The sequence below is a fragment of the Pimephales promelas genome, chromosome 15 (genome assembly GCF_988280905.1).
Source record: "Pimephales promelas chromosome 15, fPimPro1.hap1.1, whole genome shotgun sequence".
Lineage (NCBI taxonomy): Eukaryota > Metazoa > Chordata > Actinopteri > Cypriniformes > Leuciscidae > Pimephales > Pimephales promelas.
The window spans coordinates 26,238,006-26,256,679 of NC_142783.1; the positions used below are offsets into that span (position 1 = coordinate 26,238,006).

An 18,674-nucleotide genomic window follows, 5' to 3' on the forward strand; every position below is an offset into this window, starting at 1 on the left:
TTTGACAGGTTCCAGACTAAAATGCATGTTTGAGCTGTTTTAACTGAAAGCAGCTTGCACGGCCATATCTTAAAATGTCAGTGACATTTTTACCTCAAGATGCACACCAGTAATGTTTTTCTTTTTCTGCGGCGCGTTTATAAAAACTACTGAAATGCCATAATTGAACTAAGGACTAATCCTGGCTTAGTTTAAGCCCTGTCTGTGAAACTGAGCCTATCCAGTAATTATAAATTACTCAAATGGTATGGGAATTCATTAGTTAAAACTTTGTATGACAATATTTCAACTGTGGAGCACAGAATGACAGTCTTAGTTATCATTCACTTTCATTATGTTGAAAACCGATGCAATGAAAGTGACTCAGGCTGTCATTCTGTCTAACATCTCCGTTTGTGTCATACAGACTGAACGGCAGCAGCACTAAAGGATGACACAATTTTCATCAAAGCATCTTTATTCTTTTAAAAGATGCACTTCAGGCTTTACATTGCCAAATGTTGAATAAATGCATATTCAGTAGTGGTTATAGGTATGCTATCAGTGCCAACACTGAATTTAATGGAATTTATGAAATAATTTCTAGCAGTTATTTTGTTTATCATGAACAGATTTCTCTCAGAGTGTAGATTAGTTAATTTGTTGCCTTATTTCTACTGACAGAGGCATTAATTTATCAGCTCAAAGCTTGTCACTTCTGATTTGTTCATTTTAATTTAAGTAGAAGTAGTGATACTGTGGCACAAGCTCATTCACTGGAATATACTTTTTTACTGAATGTTCCCCAGTATCACTACTCCTACTTGTATTAAGATCAATCAATGCTTGCGCTAGCTGAACATTCATGAATCAGATTTGTGAAGTGGATCGTGAAATTTTGGGATAGTTTTGTACCTAGAGTGGTTGTTTGCAGACTTTAACTGCAAAAAAAGGGATATTAAAATGCATTATATTAGTAAATGCAATAATATTACCATTATAAACAGTTCTGCCATGCTTACATTTCTGCTGTCAATAATTATGTTGCTTATTATTTTGGTTGTGTGTGTTGTGATTGTGTCTAGGTTGTCAAGTTATCAAATGAAGAATATTAAATGATCAGTGTTCTGCTATTGTAAACTTTATCTTATTGTTGACTAATTTAATATTTTTGTTTTGCAGGTAGGTGATAGGAGGGGAAAGAGCAGTCGTGCGGGACAGATGATCCAGATTACATTGGCTCACTCAAAGTGAGACATGGAAATGTGCCTGCGCTAGCAAATGGAAGTACACGCTTGCCTTGCCGGCATACTTTGCTTATTGTAACAAGCAATGAGAGGGGCAATATAATGGCCAAGAATAAGGAGCCCCGTCCTACATACGCTGTCAGTGTCGTTGGGCTCTCGGGCACTGAGAAAGAGAAGGGCAACTGTGGTGTAGGTAAATCCTGCCTATGCAACAGATATGTACACCCCAGTGCGGACTGCTACTACTCGGAGCACACTTCTGTGTTGAGCACAATTGACTTTGGAGGGCGTGTGGTGAATAACGACCACTTCTTATACTGGGGCGAAGTATTACATCGAGGGGATGATGGCCTTGAGTGTAGAATCCAGGTCATCGAGCAGACTGAGTTCATCGATGACCAGACCTTTTTGCCTCATCGGAGCACAAACCTGCAGCCTTACTCGAAACGGGCTGCAAATACGAAGCTTCAGTCTGCTGAGAAGCTGATGTACATTTGCACAGACCAGCTTGGGTTGGAGCAGGATTTTGATCAGAAGCAGATGCCCGATGGCAAGCTCAACATCGATGGCTTTGTATTGTGTATCGATATAAGCAAAGGATGCAATAGAAAATTTGATGACCAGATGAAATTTGTCCACAGTCTTTATTCTCAAATTTCCAAGACGAAAAAACCCATAATCGTTGCTGCAACGAAATGTGACGAATGTGTCGAGCAATATCTGAGGGAGGTTCAGACGTTTGTTGCAGGTAAAAAGAATCTCATGTTGGTGGAAACATCAGCTCGATCATCTGTGAACGTGGAACTTTGTTTCAATGCTCTGACACAGCAGATGGACAAAACCCGAGGTAAACCCAAAATCATCTCTTATTTGGAAGCATGCAAATCCCAGAGACAATTAGTAGCTTCTGTCTCAGACAAGTTTGAAAAGCTCATTGTTCAAACTGTCCGAGATTATCACACAAGCTGGAAAATTGTCAGCAATAAGTTGAAAAGCCACCCAGACTATGAAGAGTACATCAACTTAGAAGGCACCAAAAAGGCCAGAAACATCTTTTCAAAGCACATCGGACAGCTGAGACAAGAGCATATCAAGAGGCGGCGTGAGGATTATCTTACCAGTCTGCCAAAAATTCTTAATAAGTTGCTTAACAACCTGGAGGAAATTGAGACTCTGAGTTGGACTGAGGCTCAGAGCCTTATGAAGAGCAGGCCTGAGTTTCAGTACTGTTTCATTGAGTTAGAACAAACGCCATGGTATGAGACCGACCACCTCGATAAAACTGACGACAGAAGAGTGCCCTTCGATGTACTCAAAACCATGGAAGGAGAGAGGATTTATCAAAACCACGTCCAGCATTTGATATCTGAGAAGAGGCGGTTGGAGATGAAGGAGAAATTCAAGAAGACGCTGGAGCGAGTGCATTTCATTAGCCCCGGCCAGCCGTGGGAAGAGGTCATGTGCTTTGTCATGGAGGATGAGGGGTACAAGTACATCACTGAGTCAGATCGCAGGGATGTTTATAGTCGGCATCAGCAGGAAATAGTTGAAAGGGCCAAAGAGGAGTTTCAGGAAATGCTTTTTGAGCACTCAGAGCTGTTCTATGACCTCGATTTGAATGCGACCCCAAGCTGTGACAAAATGAGTGAGATTCATGCCGTGCTTAACGAGGAACCTAGATACAGAGCTCTCCAGAAACTCGCCACAGACAGGGAGTCACTTTTACTGAAACACATCGGGTTTGTCTATCACCCCACAAAGGAAACATGCCTCAGCGGCACGGCTTGCATCGACCTCAAAGTCGAGCAAATCCTCGCCAACAGGCTAGTTCAGCTGGATCATGGCCGCTCTAATATCTACTACAACAGTGCCAACATTGAAAAGGTTAACCTGTGTCTCGTAGGCAGGGAAGGATTGGCGCAGGAGCTCGCAAATGAAATCCGAGCTCAGTCCACTGATGATGAATACACCCTTGATGGGAAAATCTATGAATTAGACCTTTTGCCTGTGGATGTCAATTCTGGCATGCTTTCGAACCATTCCTGGATATCGACTTTCAAGCCCCATGGGTTCTTTTGTGTCTTCAGCTCTATAGAGTCGCTTAATTACATTGGTGACCGCATAAGCCGAATACGAGCTGAGATCGCCCAGAGCAGAAGGGATAGGTATAGCCAGCCAGTGCCATTCATTCTTATTCTAGCAAATCAGCGCGACAGTATTTGCAAAAACATGCCTATTTTAAGGCATCAGGGCCAACAGCTTGCAAACAAGTTACAGTGTACTTTTGTAGATATAGCCACCGGCACTTTTCCCAGGAAGTTTAATGAGTCTCAGATAAAACAGGCCCTCAGAGCTGTGTTGGAGGGATTGAAGCACAATTTCGACATGATGAACCCCATGCCCTCAATTAAAGATCTGTCTGAGACAGATTTACGGATAGTCATGTGTGCCATGTGTGGAGATCCATTTAGCGTGGATCTCATTCTCTCACCGTTCCTGGACTCGCATTCCTGCAGTGCCGGACAGCCCGGGCAGTGCAACACATTGATCCTTGACAAAATCATCGGCGACAGTCGCAGACGCATACAGGTCACTGTGCTCTCCTACCACTCCTCCATTGGAATCAGAAAGGACGAATTGGTGCATGGTTACATTCTTGTTTACTCAGCAAAACGAAAGTCTTCCATGGCTATGCTGAGGGCATTCCTGGCTGAAGTCCAGGATGTCATTCCAGTTCAAATGGTGGCCATTACGGACAGCCAAGCAGACTTCTTTGAGAACGATGCGATAAAAGAGCTGATGACTGAAGGGGAGCACATTGCCACGGAAATCACTGCTAAGTTTACCGCTCTTTACTCGTTGTCCCAGTATCACAGGCAGACAGAAGTTTTCACGCCATTTTTCAACGAGGTCCTGGAGAAGAAGAGCAACATCGAAAGCTCCTTCATGTTCGACAGTAGCAGGGACGGAACAGGCACCGGTGAAGATGTCTTCCCGCAGTCCCCTCATAGCCATTCGCCTGCCTACCAATACTACCCTGACTCCGAGGATGATGGGGAGGGACCGCCACCTTACAGCCCGATAGGCGATGATGTGCAGCTGCTGCCTAATCCTAGTGAACGGAAGTACAGGATCGACCTAGAAGGAAACGAGTACCCGGTTCACAGCACACCTCTTGGTGATCACGAGCGTAACCACAAAGTGCCTCCCCCAGTAAAACCCAAGCCTAATGTGTTGCCCAAACCCAATGTTAAGAAGCTGGACCCCAACCTTCTGAGGACCATTGAGGCTGGAATGAGGAACTCCAGGAGGACGCGAAGTCCAATGATGGGTCACGGTGATGACCTCGAAGCATCCGACAACTATGCAGAGCCGGCCGACACTCTTCTCAAATTCAAAGGCTTTAGTGATGACATATATGCAGTACCGGAAGACGCGCACAGTAGATCTGGCAAGAGCCGCAACTCGTTCGGTGGACTCGCTCTGCACGGGGACGAGGAGAACGGCTTTGACTCCATGTCTAAGTCTCAGGGTGGCAGAAGGCCTTCTAAGTATAAACATCGTTCTAAGATCCTCTTCAGCAAGACAAAAGCTTATCAAAGACGAGTGCACTCAGATGTCAGTGACGATGAGTCGGGGCCTGCGACGCAGAAGAAGAAGAAAGGAAGGGGTAACCGAGGAAGTGAAGAAGATCCACTTCTCTCACCAGTGGATCCTTGGAAAGGAGGGATAGACAATCCAGCCATCACATCTGACCCAGAGCAGGATGATAAGAAAACAAAGAAAAAGAAAGCACCAAAGATCAAGGAACCCAAAAAGGTGAGCTGGTATTTTTTTTTTCATTTCAATTTTTTACGTATGGACTCAATTATTATTTAAAACTCCAAGGATTTTGAATCATATAGGATTAGGTACCACATCGACTAATATTATAGATTTTGAATTTAATTGTTTGTGTTGATATTGTGTATTTAATTGTGCATGCTCATTTCTCTTATTTTAAAATGTAGATTACCTTTGCTGGTGTCTACAGCTCAAAGTTAATCTTTAAAAACTATAAATTATAATTTAATCAAACTTTTAAATCTTTAGTAAATCTTCAAAATGAATATCATTTTTTAATACTGTACATTGTGATTCTTGAATTCAAATGAGTAAGTTTATGTTTTTAGTATTTCATTTCGTTTATTTATTTTTTACAAAATAGCATATAATTGTAATATTATTTGCCAGAATTGTCATATATGTGCATCCTTTAAAAGATTTCCAAAAGATGTTATATTATTTCTAAGATCCTTATTGAGAAGATGATTATATGATAATAATTTCCAATATTCTCCTATTTAAATGCTAACAGCAGGCACATTGAAACGTGATTGTTGTCAGTATGAATTGTAGTGATCATAGAATCTAATGTGTTCTCTTTTCTCAACAGGCAAAGACAATAAAGACCACAAAGCCATTGTACCCACCAACTCGTAGAAATTGGGAGAGCAACTATTTTGGAGTGCCTCTTCAGAACTTGGTCACTCCTGATAGACCCATACCTTTGTTTATTGAGAAGTGTGTTGACTACATTGAGCGAACTGGTAAGTTTACTGTTTTTAACCGCTGAATATCCGAATAGCATCTGAAAATGTGTAAAACTCTCGTGTCAGTTCTCCGTTGGAAGGCTGATTGAGAATTGTATGTTTCTTGAGTTTGCAAGAATGAAGTGATATGTTTTAGTCATTTTTGGTTTTGGCATTTTTTCATTTAGTAGATTAGTAACATTTACTAAAAACTGGTCCTGAGTTGCTTCACTGAAAATTGTACATTTGTGCGTTTCACATTGCATACGTTGTCTGCCTGATACAGTCTATATTTCAGAGCACAGGAAATTCTGTATTCGGTTCAGATACCATCAATGAGTAAATTAATGAATGAAATCCATTTCTATTAGGTAATAAAATCTGACACAATAAGAAGTTGATGGGCAGGGGAGGAGGAAGTCAGTCTGGTAAATGATTGAATGGATTTTTATGGCACATGTTGTGATGATCTAATTTTTCCCAGAGCACTTTGTTCAGTTAGATTATGGTTTGCATTTTCATGGACTGACTCTGCTAATGATATGTAAACACTGAGGCCCAGCATATATCATAGCCACGGGTGGGTTTAACATAATTTCTGGACATGCTTAGCATTTTTGGATTCCAACAAAGTCTGCTTCATATGCTTAAAGCAGTGATAGAGGCCTCTTTACTGTGGCTGTTTGTTTGGTTACAACATGCCCTTCAGTAGCTTGTTCTGTAACTGTGGTCAATGGAAACTTTGACTAACACTGCTGTCAATAAGCCCAACCGACCCGTAATATAGCTTGAGGTTTCATTAGTGAGTAGGTGACACCCACATACTGTCGTTCAGGTTGGTTGTGGCTATTGATCAGTGAAACTCATGCATGGATGACATGCATTGATGTGGTTTCTTAAGGAAATTATTAAGCTGCTGTTTGTGGTTGTGGTTTTTATGGTGAGTACTGGAAGTGGGCAAAGTGTGTGGTGAGTGTAATACTAGGTCAATTTGCTGGTTGGACTGGTTTTGATTTGTGTGTGTGTGACCGTACACCCGTAAAGCCCATATGTGGTGATCTGAAACAATCCGGATCCGAAAAAAAGTTCCTTTTTTAATTTTTTTTGCTGATCTCATGTTTAGATCTCACATAGTGCTGTGTGCACTGTTAATGTGCAGGACTATTGATTAGTTGGTGAGTGGCTTGATTTTCTCTGTGACACATGCAGGTTTGTGGTCTATATGGAAGCATTTAGCACCATCATTTAGCTTAAGAAATTGGGGTAATTTATAAAATTATAAAGGCACAATATTAACGTTTCTAAAATATTTAATGTCAATGCTGATGGCAGATAAATAAATGCTATGAAAATTCTACACAATTTTGTCTAATAAACTAAATGACTAAAAATTTAAATCAGGCATTTTAAATGATTCAGATGACAACATAAAGTACAATATTAAAATATTTCCTTTTACATTTAGCTGTGGATGATATTAAAATTTCCACGAATAAACCAATGAATTATTATTTTAAAGGGTTAGTTCACCCAAAAATGAAAATGAAGTCATTAATTAATTACTCACCCCCATGCTGTACCAACCCCGTAAGACCTTCGTTCATTTTCGTAACCCAAATGAAGATATTTTTGATTAAATCTGATAGGTGGATCACTGCTACATAGGCTCTTAATAGGCCCTGACGGTCCAGAAAATCATTAAAGAAAATGTTTAAATATTCCATGTGCCTTGTGGGCCTTGAGACGAGAGTTGAAGAGATTTCCAGAACGCATGCGCGAGAACTGAGCAGTCCCTCCAGAAAAACGCGATTATGCGATCGCTGAATTCAATGCAAAATCAGCCAAAGTCCGCATATTTATGCGGGGGCCGCATTTTTTCGAATAAGCCGCACTTTCGCCGCATAAAATGCCGATTTCCACGCAAAATATGCGGGGCTCGCATGATTTCATAATCCTCGTATTTTCGTTGCAAAAAAAAGTCACATATATCTTCGCAGAAAGTTGAAAAATGTTGCGTTTGCTTCATACAAGAGCAGCCATTTCCTCCGGTTTCCATGGGAACGTTATGAAGTGACGCAATTACGCGACGGGATAGCTCACAGCTGAAGTTATTGCAGAGGCCAGAAAGACTCACGGAGGCGATTGACATCTCACAAATCGAACTCGTATAACTGTCTGTCACACGTTCTACCATCACATCGTTACTTAATAAACAAAATAAGATAAAAGAATAAGCATCAAACAGAAATTACCCGCACACGACATGGGGTGTTTGAGGCGCACACACTGCAGACAGTTCAGCGCGCAGCTCTTAAAGGGGCCACACCTTATTTACACTCGTTACATTCTGAAATAAAACATTGCTGATTTTGTAATTGTGAAAGAGAGTCTATTGTGCACTTATTGTTTGAATGTCCCTATTTTTCAATCTTTTGGAATGAGATGTCTCAATTTCTAGGTTTTAAAATGAATTGCAACCTTGTCTTAAATTTGTCATCTTCATACAAATGATTTTGACTTTCCTATAAGAAAAATGTATGTTATCGATTTTTTCTATTATTAGGAAAATTTCATATTCATCAAACTAAGTGGAGTAGCCTAACTCAAAACCCAACTTTGCTCATTTCAAAACAGCCTTTAAAATGTATTTTGAGTCTTTAAAATTTAAAAAAAAAAATCGAAAAGCCCAAAAGATCTGTATCTCTGCTAAAGGAATTTAATATGTCTGTGATGCCCTCTATCTTTTTTTTTCTTTTTTTCTTTCTTTTTTTTTTTTTTCCAAATTATTGTTTCATGTTTTAGGCTACTTCTCAGATGTTATACTTTTCAGAAAATGTGTAAAAGAAATGTCAAGAACTTGATATCAAACTCTGTGATTTTGAAAATTTAATAAAAATAAAACAAGAGAGAAATTAAATATTCCCAGCACTTTCTATGAGTTAGTATGCTTGCTACATCATAGAAAGTAATAAGAAATGACTCTTTACATTAAGGTAGTAGCCTAGTGAGAACAGGGTGTTGGGGGAATCACTTTTTTTCTCTTTTTCATCAAACCGCAGTTTTTGCAAGTTCCCGCAATTTTTGCAAGTTCCCGCAATTTTTGCAAGTTCCCGCAATTTTTGCAAGTTCCCGCAATTTCATCGCATAAAATTGCATAAATATCCCGCATATTCCATCGCATTTTTAAAGAAAACGGGCCGCGTAATCAAGGATTTTTGCCCGCAACAATCACAAAAAAACTCCGCGTTTTTCTGGAAGGACTGACTGAGATGAGGACGTTCTTCTTCGACTACTTCTTGTTACCGGCTGCTCACCGCTTAGGAGTATTACCGCCACCTACCTTATATATACGAGCTGGTAATGTCATCTCATATGGTAGGTGGCGGTAGGTATATAAAAAAACGAGTATAAACATTATTACATCATTAAATCATTATTTCATCAATTGTTAATTTTTAATACATTGATTTTTCTTGAGAAAAATAGACATAGATACTGTACCTGATATATATCCAAATGAATCAATGTTGAATAGAATTTAATTGCAATCAGAATGTGAATCGAATCGTGAAATTTGTCTGTTCAGCACTATAAATGAGCATGAAAAGTGATATCCAATAACAACCAATATATGAACAATATTAACCAATAGTGATTTAAAAATATTAGAATATAGTAAATAAATATTTATTATTAATAGTCAGTATTAATAGTAAATATTTATTATATTTGTGCTATCACTTTAAAATCAAGCCGTATGGTCTGTGGTTGAATCTGGACCTTCTTTGGTTTCCACTAGAATGAGATGAGATGGCACATTGTGCCCGTGGCTGCATCTGAGCATCGCGGGGCTCTGTTTAAGAGCTTTTTGAAAGCATCTTGCTTCACAGAGCTGTGCAGATGAAAAGGTTCATCAAACACCCTGCCCCCCAAGCCAAACGCTCACTCCCTCCCATTTATGCCCCTCTATCTCGCTCTGTACTGCATTGTGAAACCCAGAGGAAATTATAATACTTGACTCAAAAAAAGTAGTCCAACAATCCACTCCTCCAAACATGGCGTATATGCACACACACACAGTCCTTTATTTCTTGTGGCCCATCATTTCTGAAAACCAAGAGCCTGTGGCGTTAAAAACTGTATGGAGAAAATGGACTTTATGGATGTTTCCTAATTGACTTTCATGGCTCATTTAGGCCTGGATGCTTCATTTATCCATCAGAAGAGAACCACCATTGTCATTTCCTCCTTGCAGGGCTTCACAGTAATAACCTCTTCTGTGTGCAATGTTATGGATGTTTAGATATTTACATGAGACACTAACCATAAAATAAACCATGAACTTGACAGACACATTTCATCAGTTCCAGCAAATTTTCCCAAGCCTTGAATAGGACTACATAATGGGTTGACCACAGTGCATAATCTTTGGATCTCACAGTAACATGCTTCTATAAAAATAGACATTTTGTGGCAGTTTTAGAAATGTTGCTACAAATACGATGCAAATTAGGTGCATTTTAGTTGACCTGATGTGTTCTTATGGGTGCAGTGGTGCGTTAAACAGCTCTGTGGAAAGGAGGTACCATTTAAAAACAGTTTGCATGTTTGAACATTAGCAAATTATTTATGCAACAAATCTTTTCCTGGAAATATTGTATATTAATATTACAATTAGTGTATGTTTCACTTCCAATATTTCCAGTGCTGTGCAATACAAATAATAGGGTAATATTTCAATGCATTTAGTTGCATAGTAATATTACAATTCCAATTAGTTAATAGTCCAAGTTTGAGTATAAACTAATTATTTATTCAACTAAACATTTGCTAAAAATATTTGAGTATTAATTAATTGGAAATGGAATTTTACCATCCAACTAACTGGGGTTGGAATATTAACTAATTGTTTAAATAACATTTATATTTATTCATTTTGCTGACGCTTTTTTCCAAAGCGACTTACAATTGCTATATATGTCGGAGGTCGCACGCCTCTGGAGCAACTAGGGGTTAAGTGTCTTGCTCAGGGACACATTGGTGTCTCACAGTGGATTCAAACCCGTGTCTCTCACACCAAAGGCATGTGTCTTATCCACTGCCCCATCTCCACCCACCACCAAAACAAAGCATTTTCCTCTAATGTTGAAATTAACTAATTGTGTATACAACGTGTTACCTTAACCTTCTTTTTTTGCGACTCAAAAATATTTTTAGCAGAAGCTAAAAAGTTCAATTGACATTGCTTTGCCAGCATCATTTGATCAGCTGTTGTTGAAATCCACAACATGGACTCTGGTTGCAAAGCCAAAAACAAAGACTTCCCTGTGGGCACATTTTGGTTTTAAGTCAAATGGAAAAGCCCAATAACTCGGATTGGCTGTCTCTGCAGCTGTACGGTGGCCACTAAAGGCACCAATATCATAAAATGTCAGTTGCAGTTGCTCCCCAGCTGTAGACTATTGCAGAGGCTTCTTTGAGGCAAATTTGAATGCTGTGAAAGCTTTGACAAGCTGTATGAATTGCCAGGAAAAACTTGAGAAATTACAGTTTCCAGCCTATATAGCCAAATGAAAGATGTCAAGGTTTAAAAACCTGACTTGGCCAATACACTCGATGTGATCAAGCGCAGATGTTGCCCCATACGCAAGCTTAACAATACATTACCTCGCCAATGACTGGATGCTACCAAGTGTGAAATAAGATATGTGCCAGAGAAGCTCATAGCTGAATGATTTCAGTATGCTTTGGCAGTCTGGGTTTGAGATTAGCAGAAAATGTCCTGCATAAGCACAGATACGCTGCGGTTCTTGGCCGGACATGCAGAGCTGCTTTGAATGAAGAAAAAAAGGCTAGAGTATTTGTACAACAGTTAATCAGCTGACTAATATTTCATGATCAAGACAGCACTGGGCTGAGAGGGTCATAAGTGTGTTTGCAGACAATCTCTAAACCATCATTCTGTAACATTGGACTGTTTTCCTAAAACATAAGATGAATCGTGAATGGGAAATGGACAGGATTGTTTACAGCTTGTTGATGTTTCCTCTCAAGGTCTATGTTTAAGTTTATTTACATGCTATGATACTTTAAACCGCAATGTTATTACTGTATAACAAATCATTAGAGAGAATTTGAATAGCAGCAAAAAAAAAAAAAACCCTTTCACACGTGTATCACCTTGTTGTTCTGGAGTCAGATATGAGTATTAGATTACAAGCTGTGTCTATTGGGTGTGTTTTAAAACCTAGTGAGCTGGCTAACTAGACGGCTAGCTCTTTGGTTGTAATGTTTGTACATTTTACTGGTTCAGGGCATCTGTACTGTTGACCAGGTCACAAAAGCAAGATGCTGCACATTTGCAAGGATGCTGTTGCAATGAAGGTGCTTTTTTTGCAGTGAAAATGCAGGAGTCAGCCTTTTCACAAGTCTTTATCCCTTTAGCCTTGCTTTTCAATATTGTACGGCTTCCTCGCAGCCATAGGGATTACTTAACTCGGTAGGGAATAATTGTCGTAGCCCGTTTCTGCACTTTCAGACCTAGTGTTGCAGAGTATCACAACTCAACATGATGCATTGCATTTTAAATTAGGAAATAGCTCAATCTTATTAGATTTAGCTTCAGTGGTACCTATAGTTATTCCATTTATTTTTGCAACTGAAAAAAATATTTTTTTAATCGATTTAATTTGTATTTTAAGTTGTAATTTTTAAACTGTGAGAAATGTGTCATTTTGGAGTAGTTCCTGGTTGCTAATTTTGGCATCAGTGAAATTATGAGAGAGATCCTCAAGCCTGTTGTATCATATTTGATACTCTCATTAATATGATTTTCCTTAAAAATGATGCATGGACAATCAAGTAAACCTAAGTTGTTTTAGTCCAGTAAGTGTTCTTTTTGAAATATCACTAATATAGAAGATATTTTTACGTTTACTTAATAAAAATCAGTATATTATGAATTAATATTTTACAGCAAAAAGACATGCGTACCACGGTCCACGACCTGAAAGGGATTAAATTAAAATGCCTTTTACTTGCTAAAATGTTTTAAGATATCAATCGGATGATATAAGGTATGTAGTGGTGTGTATAACAGGTTTTTCAGCCAAGTTTTGATCATGTTGATAATTTAGGGGCCATTGAAATTAATTGGCTTTATAGGGTTAAGTGTCATGTCACTCTGAACCCCTCACATCCTGGCCACTTCCTCTTTAAAATGTTGCCGTCTGGTCGGCGCTACAGCGCCTTGAGCACCAGATGAAGAGTTTAATTCCCCCACTGGGCAATAAACAAGTGCAATATACACACACCATTATTGTTCATACATATAGTGTACATACATATATTGTGTACTTTTTTATATATTTATTTTTATTAACTTATTTTACTTTCATTATCTGTCTTGTCGCTGTCATTCTGTCTGTTCACTGGAAGCTTCTGTCACCAAGACAAATTCCTTGTATGTGTAAGCATACTTGGCAATGAAGCTCATTCTGATTCTAAATCTAAACCGACAACATTGTTGAGTGCAGGAGGAGGAAATGTGGGATTTTAAAGTGATTTGCAGTTTTTCCGATGTCAGAGTGTAGTCGTGTAGATTGCTTGATCTGTTGTGTATAATCTACAGATATGAATACAAATGTAAAGGACAAGGTGTGGCTTGTAATAAGTACCTTGACTTACCAAATTGCTTTGCATTTCCATGCACAGATCAGTATAGGGCTGGGAATAAAAAAATAAAAAAAATTAAAAAAACGATATCGATACTATGGAAGAGGTGTTAGTCTATGTAAGTCCTAACACCCCAGTAAAGTGATGGAGACCATATACTGTCAAAGAGCACTGTCCTTTGGATGGTGAAAAAGAGTAGGAGTGTAACCCCGGCATCCTGGCCAAATTTGCTTATTGGCCTCTGTCCATCATGGCCTCCTAATCATCCCCCTAGACTGCTTGGCTTCATCACCGTCTCCTCTCCACCAATAAGCTGATGTGTGGTGGGCGTTCTGGCGCAATATGGCTGCCGTCGCATCTACAGGTGGATGCTGCACATTGTTGGTGGTTGAGGATATCCCCCCTTCCATTTAAAGCGTTTATTCTATTTATTACCTTGACTTCGCTTCCAGTTCCTGAATGATACTTTTTTCGATACTAATTTTATGAAATCCGTTTAAACAAGATTACAATTGTATTTACCAAAAAAAAAATTACTTTGTACTTTACTAGCCTAATGAACTATGAATCTGCCAATTCACTTCCCACACTTCCCTTTATATGATATGGATTAATTATATATTATTAAGGATACATTTAATCTGCTAGGCTCCTCTGCAAGTGGAGTTCCCCACCTGATGACTGTTGCTTTGCTGACTGTAGACATGCACCTTGCTGGAGGGTTGCAGAAAGTTTTGATGACTCTGGCTTTTTCTTCCTTTGACACATTAAGGTCTCTGGCGATTGCTTAGCAATAAGTGTCCGACAACGCAAAGTCCTGTTATTCCCCTTGGCCTCCTACTGCTTGTCGTGCTCGAGGGAAGAGGATGTCTGAAGCACTTGGCTTTGACAGGCTGTCGCCACATATCAGCCAGTGCATCTAGACTCAGGATGAGGCTTAGGAAGTGTAATGAAGTGGAGGGCGATGATGCCATAAGCTCTGGGAGTTTGGAAGAATGCAAGAATGAAGCTTATGTACTTGAAGAACTGACAAACAGAAATGTACTAACTTTTTAAGCTCCTATGGTGATGATTAGGGGCTACTGTCCATCACAAATAAGAACTTCTGCTGATTTCTATCATCAGTTTAGTCAGTTTCTGAATCGGTTCATGAATTAGTTGTGAATCAGCTCTCTCAAAAGTACTAGAATTGTTAATGGAATTAAGGAACCAGAATCTTTGTGGACTTGGAATTGGAAGCAAATTTGTTACTTTTTGTAAAATTTTCCTTCATGATTGCATTCACTTACAAAAATAAATGTTTTATATATTTATGGTAGGAAATTTACAAAACATCTTCATGGACCATCTTTACTCATTATTTATTAATGTGAGCAGATGCAGGTCGCTATATTTTGTTCTTGTTTTCAACATAAAGCATTTCCATTTATTTTGTGTTTTTTTTTCATGGGCTTATTCTTGTTCGCTGATTTGCTTGCAAGATCTGGCAAAATGTAATATGTAATACTCCTAAGCGGTGAGCAGCCGGTAACAAGTAGTCGAAGAAGAACGTCCTCATCTCAGGCCACCTTTACACAAAGCCGGGTATTTAGCAAAACAAATATTTTCCCCCTCTCCGTTTTCAAAATTAACATTGTTTACACACCCGCATAAATACTCCGTCGAGCGCCATCATAACTATGCCAAACCTATTGGCGGCAGTGTAGGGGTTAAGGATAAAGCCATGCAAGCCAATCACAGAATCCCCAGAAACGACTAGAGAGAACCTAAAACGCCGTTTCTCCCAGTTCACACGACAACACATAACCGCCGTTTCCAGAAATCTCCACTTTGGCCGGAATTTTTAGAAATAATCGTGTTCAGTGATTAAAAACGGTGTTTTCGTGTAAATGAGAGGGCAAAACGCAGAGAAATATCTGCGTTTTCCCATCGTGTAAACGGGGCCTCAGTTCTCGCGCATGCTTTCTGGAAATCTCTTCAACTCTTGTCTCAAGGCCCACAAGGAAGTAATGGAATAGTCGAATAAAGTCGTTATTTATGTTTTTTTTTTCGCACAAAAGTAGTCTCGTCGCTTGATAAATTCATAGTTGAGCCACTGTAGGCACATGGAATATTTAAACATTTTCTTAAATGACTTTCTGGGCCATCAAGTTTCATTCCCTTAGGCAGCCTATGTAGCAGTGATCCACCTCTCAGATTTAATCAAAAATATCTTCATTTGCGTTCCGAAGATGAACGAAGGTCTTACGGGGTTGGTACAGCATGGGGGTGAGTAATTAATGACTTAATTTTCATTTTTGGGTGAACTAACCCTTTAAAAAGCGTTATCTGTAAAAGAAAATATCTCCCTTTGCATTGAACTTTGAGCGTCGTAACTTTGCAGATGTTGTTTATGCTCAAACAGCAACATCACACATTAACTACAAGTTCAAAAAGTGAAATCATAATCAAGGACCACTTTAACTAAACAGACATGCTTAGAAAAACTTTGTCTCTGGTTTAGATTTTGCTGTGGACTAAGAATGTAGCCATAATGTAACCATCACTTTGGCTTTCAGTAAAAACACCTACTCCCAAACGAACTTGGTATCTTCTGCAGATGACGCAATCGCAGTAGTTTGCAGCTTAAAAAAAGGACTATTTTTAAGCATATCCCATCTGTTCATGATGAATTAGAGATGAGCTGGAGCGAATGATGCCGTCACTGTTTGCTGAAGGGCAGATGTCCTGGGTATGCCGGTCAGTCCATGGTCGAGCTGACCACAGCTCATCCGCCGACACATTACTCATGCATTAATGCTTGAAGTACAGACCCAAAAACCATGTCGCTGTCACAATGAGCCCTTGATTATAATTCACACTGAATAATAGAACGTGCTGTGTTGTGTTGCTTTTTTTGATTGTTTTGCTTTAAGTTCTATTTTGTGTTTGGCTCTTTGCATTTGTTCCACAAGCGGCTTGCTTATTTTCATCATATCAGAATTAATGTCCATCAGCCCGCTGTTTGCCTGTTCACCGCGAGCAGATATTCTACATTAAATCAATGCCACATAGTTCTTAGGACCGTGCAAGGGGATGCTGTTTTGCTGCAGGCAGTAGATAAGGCCGCTCGGCTCTGCTAAATCCTCTCGACTGCCATGCATTTCTCATGGGGCTAAAAACACGCAAACCCACCCCTTTTGATAAGAGCCAACTTGCTGCGCTCACAACTTAGATTGGACTCGTTTTTATTTAAAAGCACTGCCACTCACGCAGCTGTCAACTCAGCATGACTAAATATGTCAGGGCTTAATTTTTAACCACTTTCAGACAGTTGTTTGACTCTGGAATCTAGACATCTAAGCGTTTATGTAAAAAGCATAGGCTTAGGACCTTACATGCCTCTTCTTGACCTAAAAGTAGCTGAGCTTATAGGGATTTCTTTTGACATAATTTCCCATCACCGTTTTGCATTTTCTGCAGATTGTGCTTTGTTACTTTTAAAGGGATAGTTCACCCAAAAGTTAAAGGGGAACTTGGCAACTAATTTCTTCTGTGAGTTTCACTTTTGTTATTGCATGTTTTCTCATCAAGCTCCCCCTACAGATGTGCGGCGTTAAGGCCATTGCACACCGAGTCCGAAATTCGCATCCGAAATTTTCGCACGTTAAAAAAAAAATTCGACCTCACGTTATGTCAGTCATGCTTGCACACCGCCTCCGAAACTTTCGTCCGTCATAAAATTAATCGGATCGGGTTCGATTTTCTGCGTTTTTCGCATCCAGAGCCAGCATTTTGAGAGGTCTTTTGACAATTCAGGGCCGGGGGTAGCTCGTCCTCAAATCATTGTACATATGCGCCGTGCTTTCAGTTTCGGTTTACAATTCGATCAAGTGTTTATGTTCTCTTCTCTATATTGGATTATGAAATTAATAAACCTCCCCTTTCAATCAGATTGAAATTTAGGATCGAATAAGGTGTGATTGAGCAGCCTATTCGATAACTAATGTATTATTTGGGCACAATATACACAATAACAGCCTAGCTGTTCTGTCTGCCCAGCGCTTCCAACGGGCCGCGCGCGGGTGTGTGTTTGTCCGTGTGTGTGTCCATACCTGGTCCATTTCAGACACACTGCCAGTCTCCGTTCAGAATCGATTGGTTCACGGAAATTGGTGGTCTTGTTTTTAATATGTGGCTCCAGAATCGCTAGCAAAGCATCAAACTGTCCCACTGACATTCTGAGGTAAATTTTGAATCGCTCAGGATAAATTCGCAACTCCATAAGGAACTCTCCTTCCTCTCGGCGCAATTTCAGGATTGGATGGACGTAATATTTTCTCTTTCTTCCCTTTTCAATAAGAGAGAGGGCAAAAATCATCCTCACTGCTTGACGAATCCATTTGGTATTTTTGCGTTTTTTTCCCGCAAAGGTTTAAGAAATACGCAACGGACTCGGTGTGCAAGGTTTCTATGCGTGACGAATTTTTAAGCTGACGAACACGAAAATACGCATACGAATATTTCGTGCTCAGTGTGCAATGGCCTTTACACTATGATAAAAAAAAACTCACTTGCGGCACCTTCCTCCCGCTTTCTACCACTGCTCATTGCATTTGTTATTATCGCAGCCGGCCAACTTTATCGTGTGGAACTTTGTCTACAGAGGTGGGTAATAAATCATACACAGTATCATAGAATTGGGGATTATCACGCTTCCAGGTTTCATGGGCGGGATTTGTCAACTTTGTGCATGTCCACTTCCGACGCAGTTCAACAATGGCTGAGACGAAGGCTATATATCTCACTGCTCTGTTCCAATTTGTAAATCTAACCAACAACGCCAACCCTACGTAAGTTTTCATGGATTCTAGACTGAATTGAGTATAAGGAAGAACTGGATTAAAACTTTAAAATAAAACAAGGTAGCACGTTTGTTTGCAGCCGGCACTTTAGTGAATCAGACTAATTTACCAGGGATGCCGTATAAATAAACTTAGTGTAGTCCGTCATCAGTTCGCCAGCGGTCATTCAACGGAAGTGGCAGTGCACAAAGATCACGGAATCCAAAAGTATCAGCGTGATGATAATCCCCTATTATGTCGAATTGCCTTAAAGCAGTTTGTGTTTCTCGCTCGTTCTCGCTTCTCACGAGACTTCCTATTTCCAACTTACCGGGACGTTAGTTCCCATGCGGCACCTTCCTCCCGCTTTCTACTGCTGC

General features: G+C 39.6%; 1 protein-coding gene across 1 annotated transcript in view; it reads left to right on the forward strand.

The window, feature by feature from the left end:
* The window catches only part of arhgap5 (Rho GTPase activating protein 5), a 35,438-nt gene that overhangs the window by 1,228 nt on the left and 15,536 nt on the right, over window positions 1–18,674 (forward strand). Inside the window, exons 2-3 of the mRNA XM_039668393.2 lie at window positions 1,162–5,045; window positions 5,662–5,815. Coding sequence (XP_039524327.1) covers window positions 1,329–5,045; window positions 5,662–5,815 — 3,871 coding nt within the window. The 5' untranslated portion in view covers window positions 1,162–1,328. The remainder of the gene's footprint in view (window positions 1–1,161; window positions 5,046–5,661; window positions 5,816–18,674) is intronic.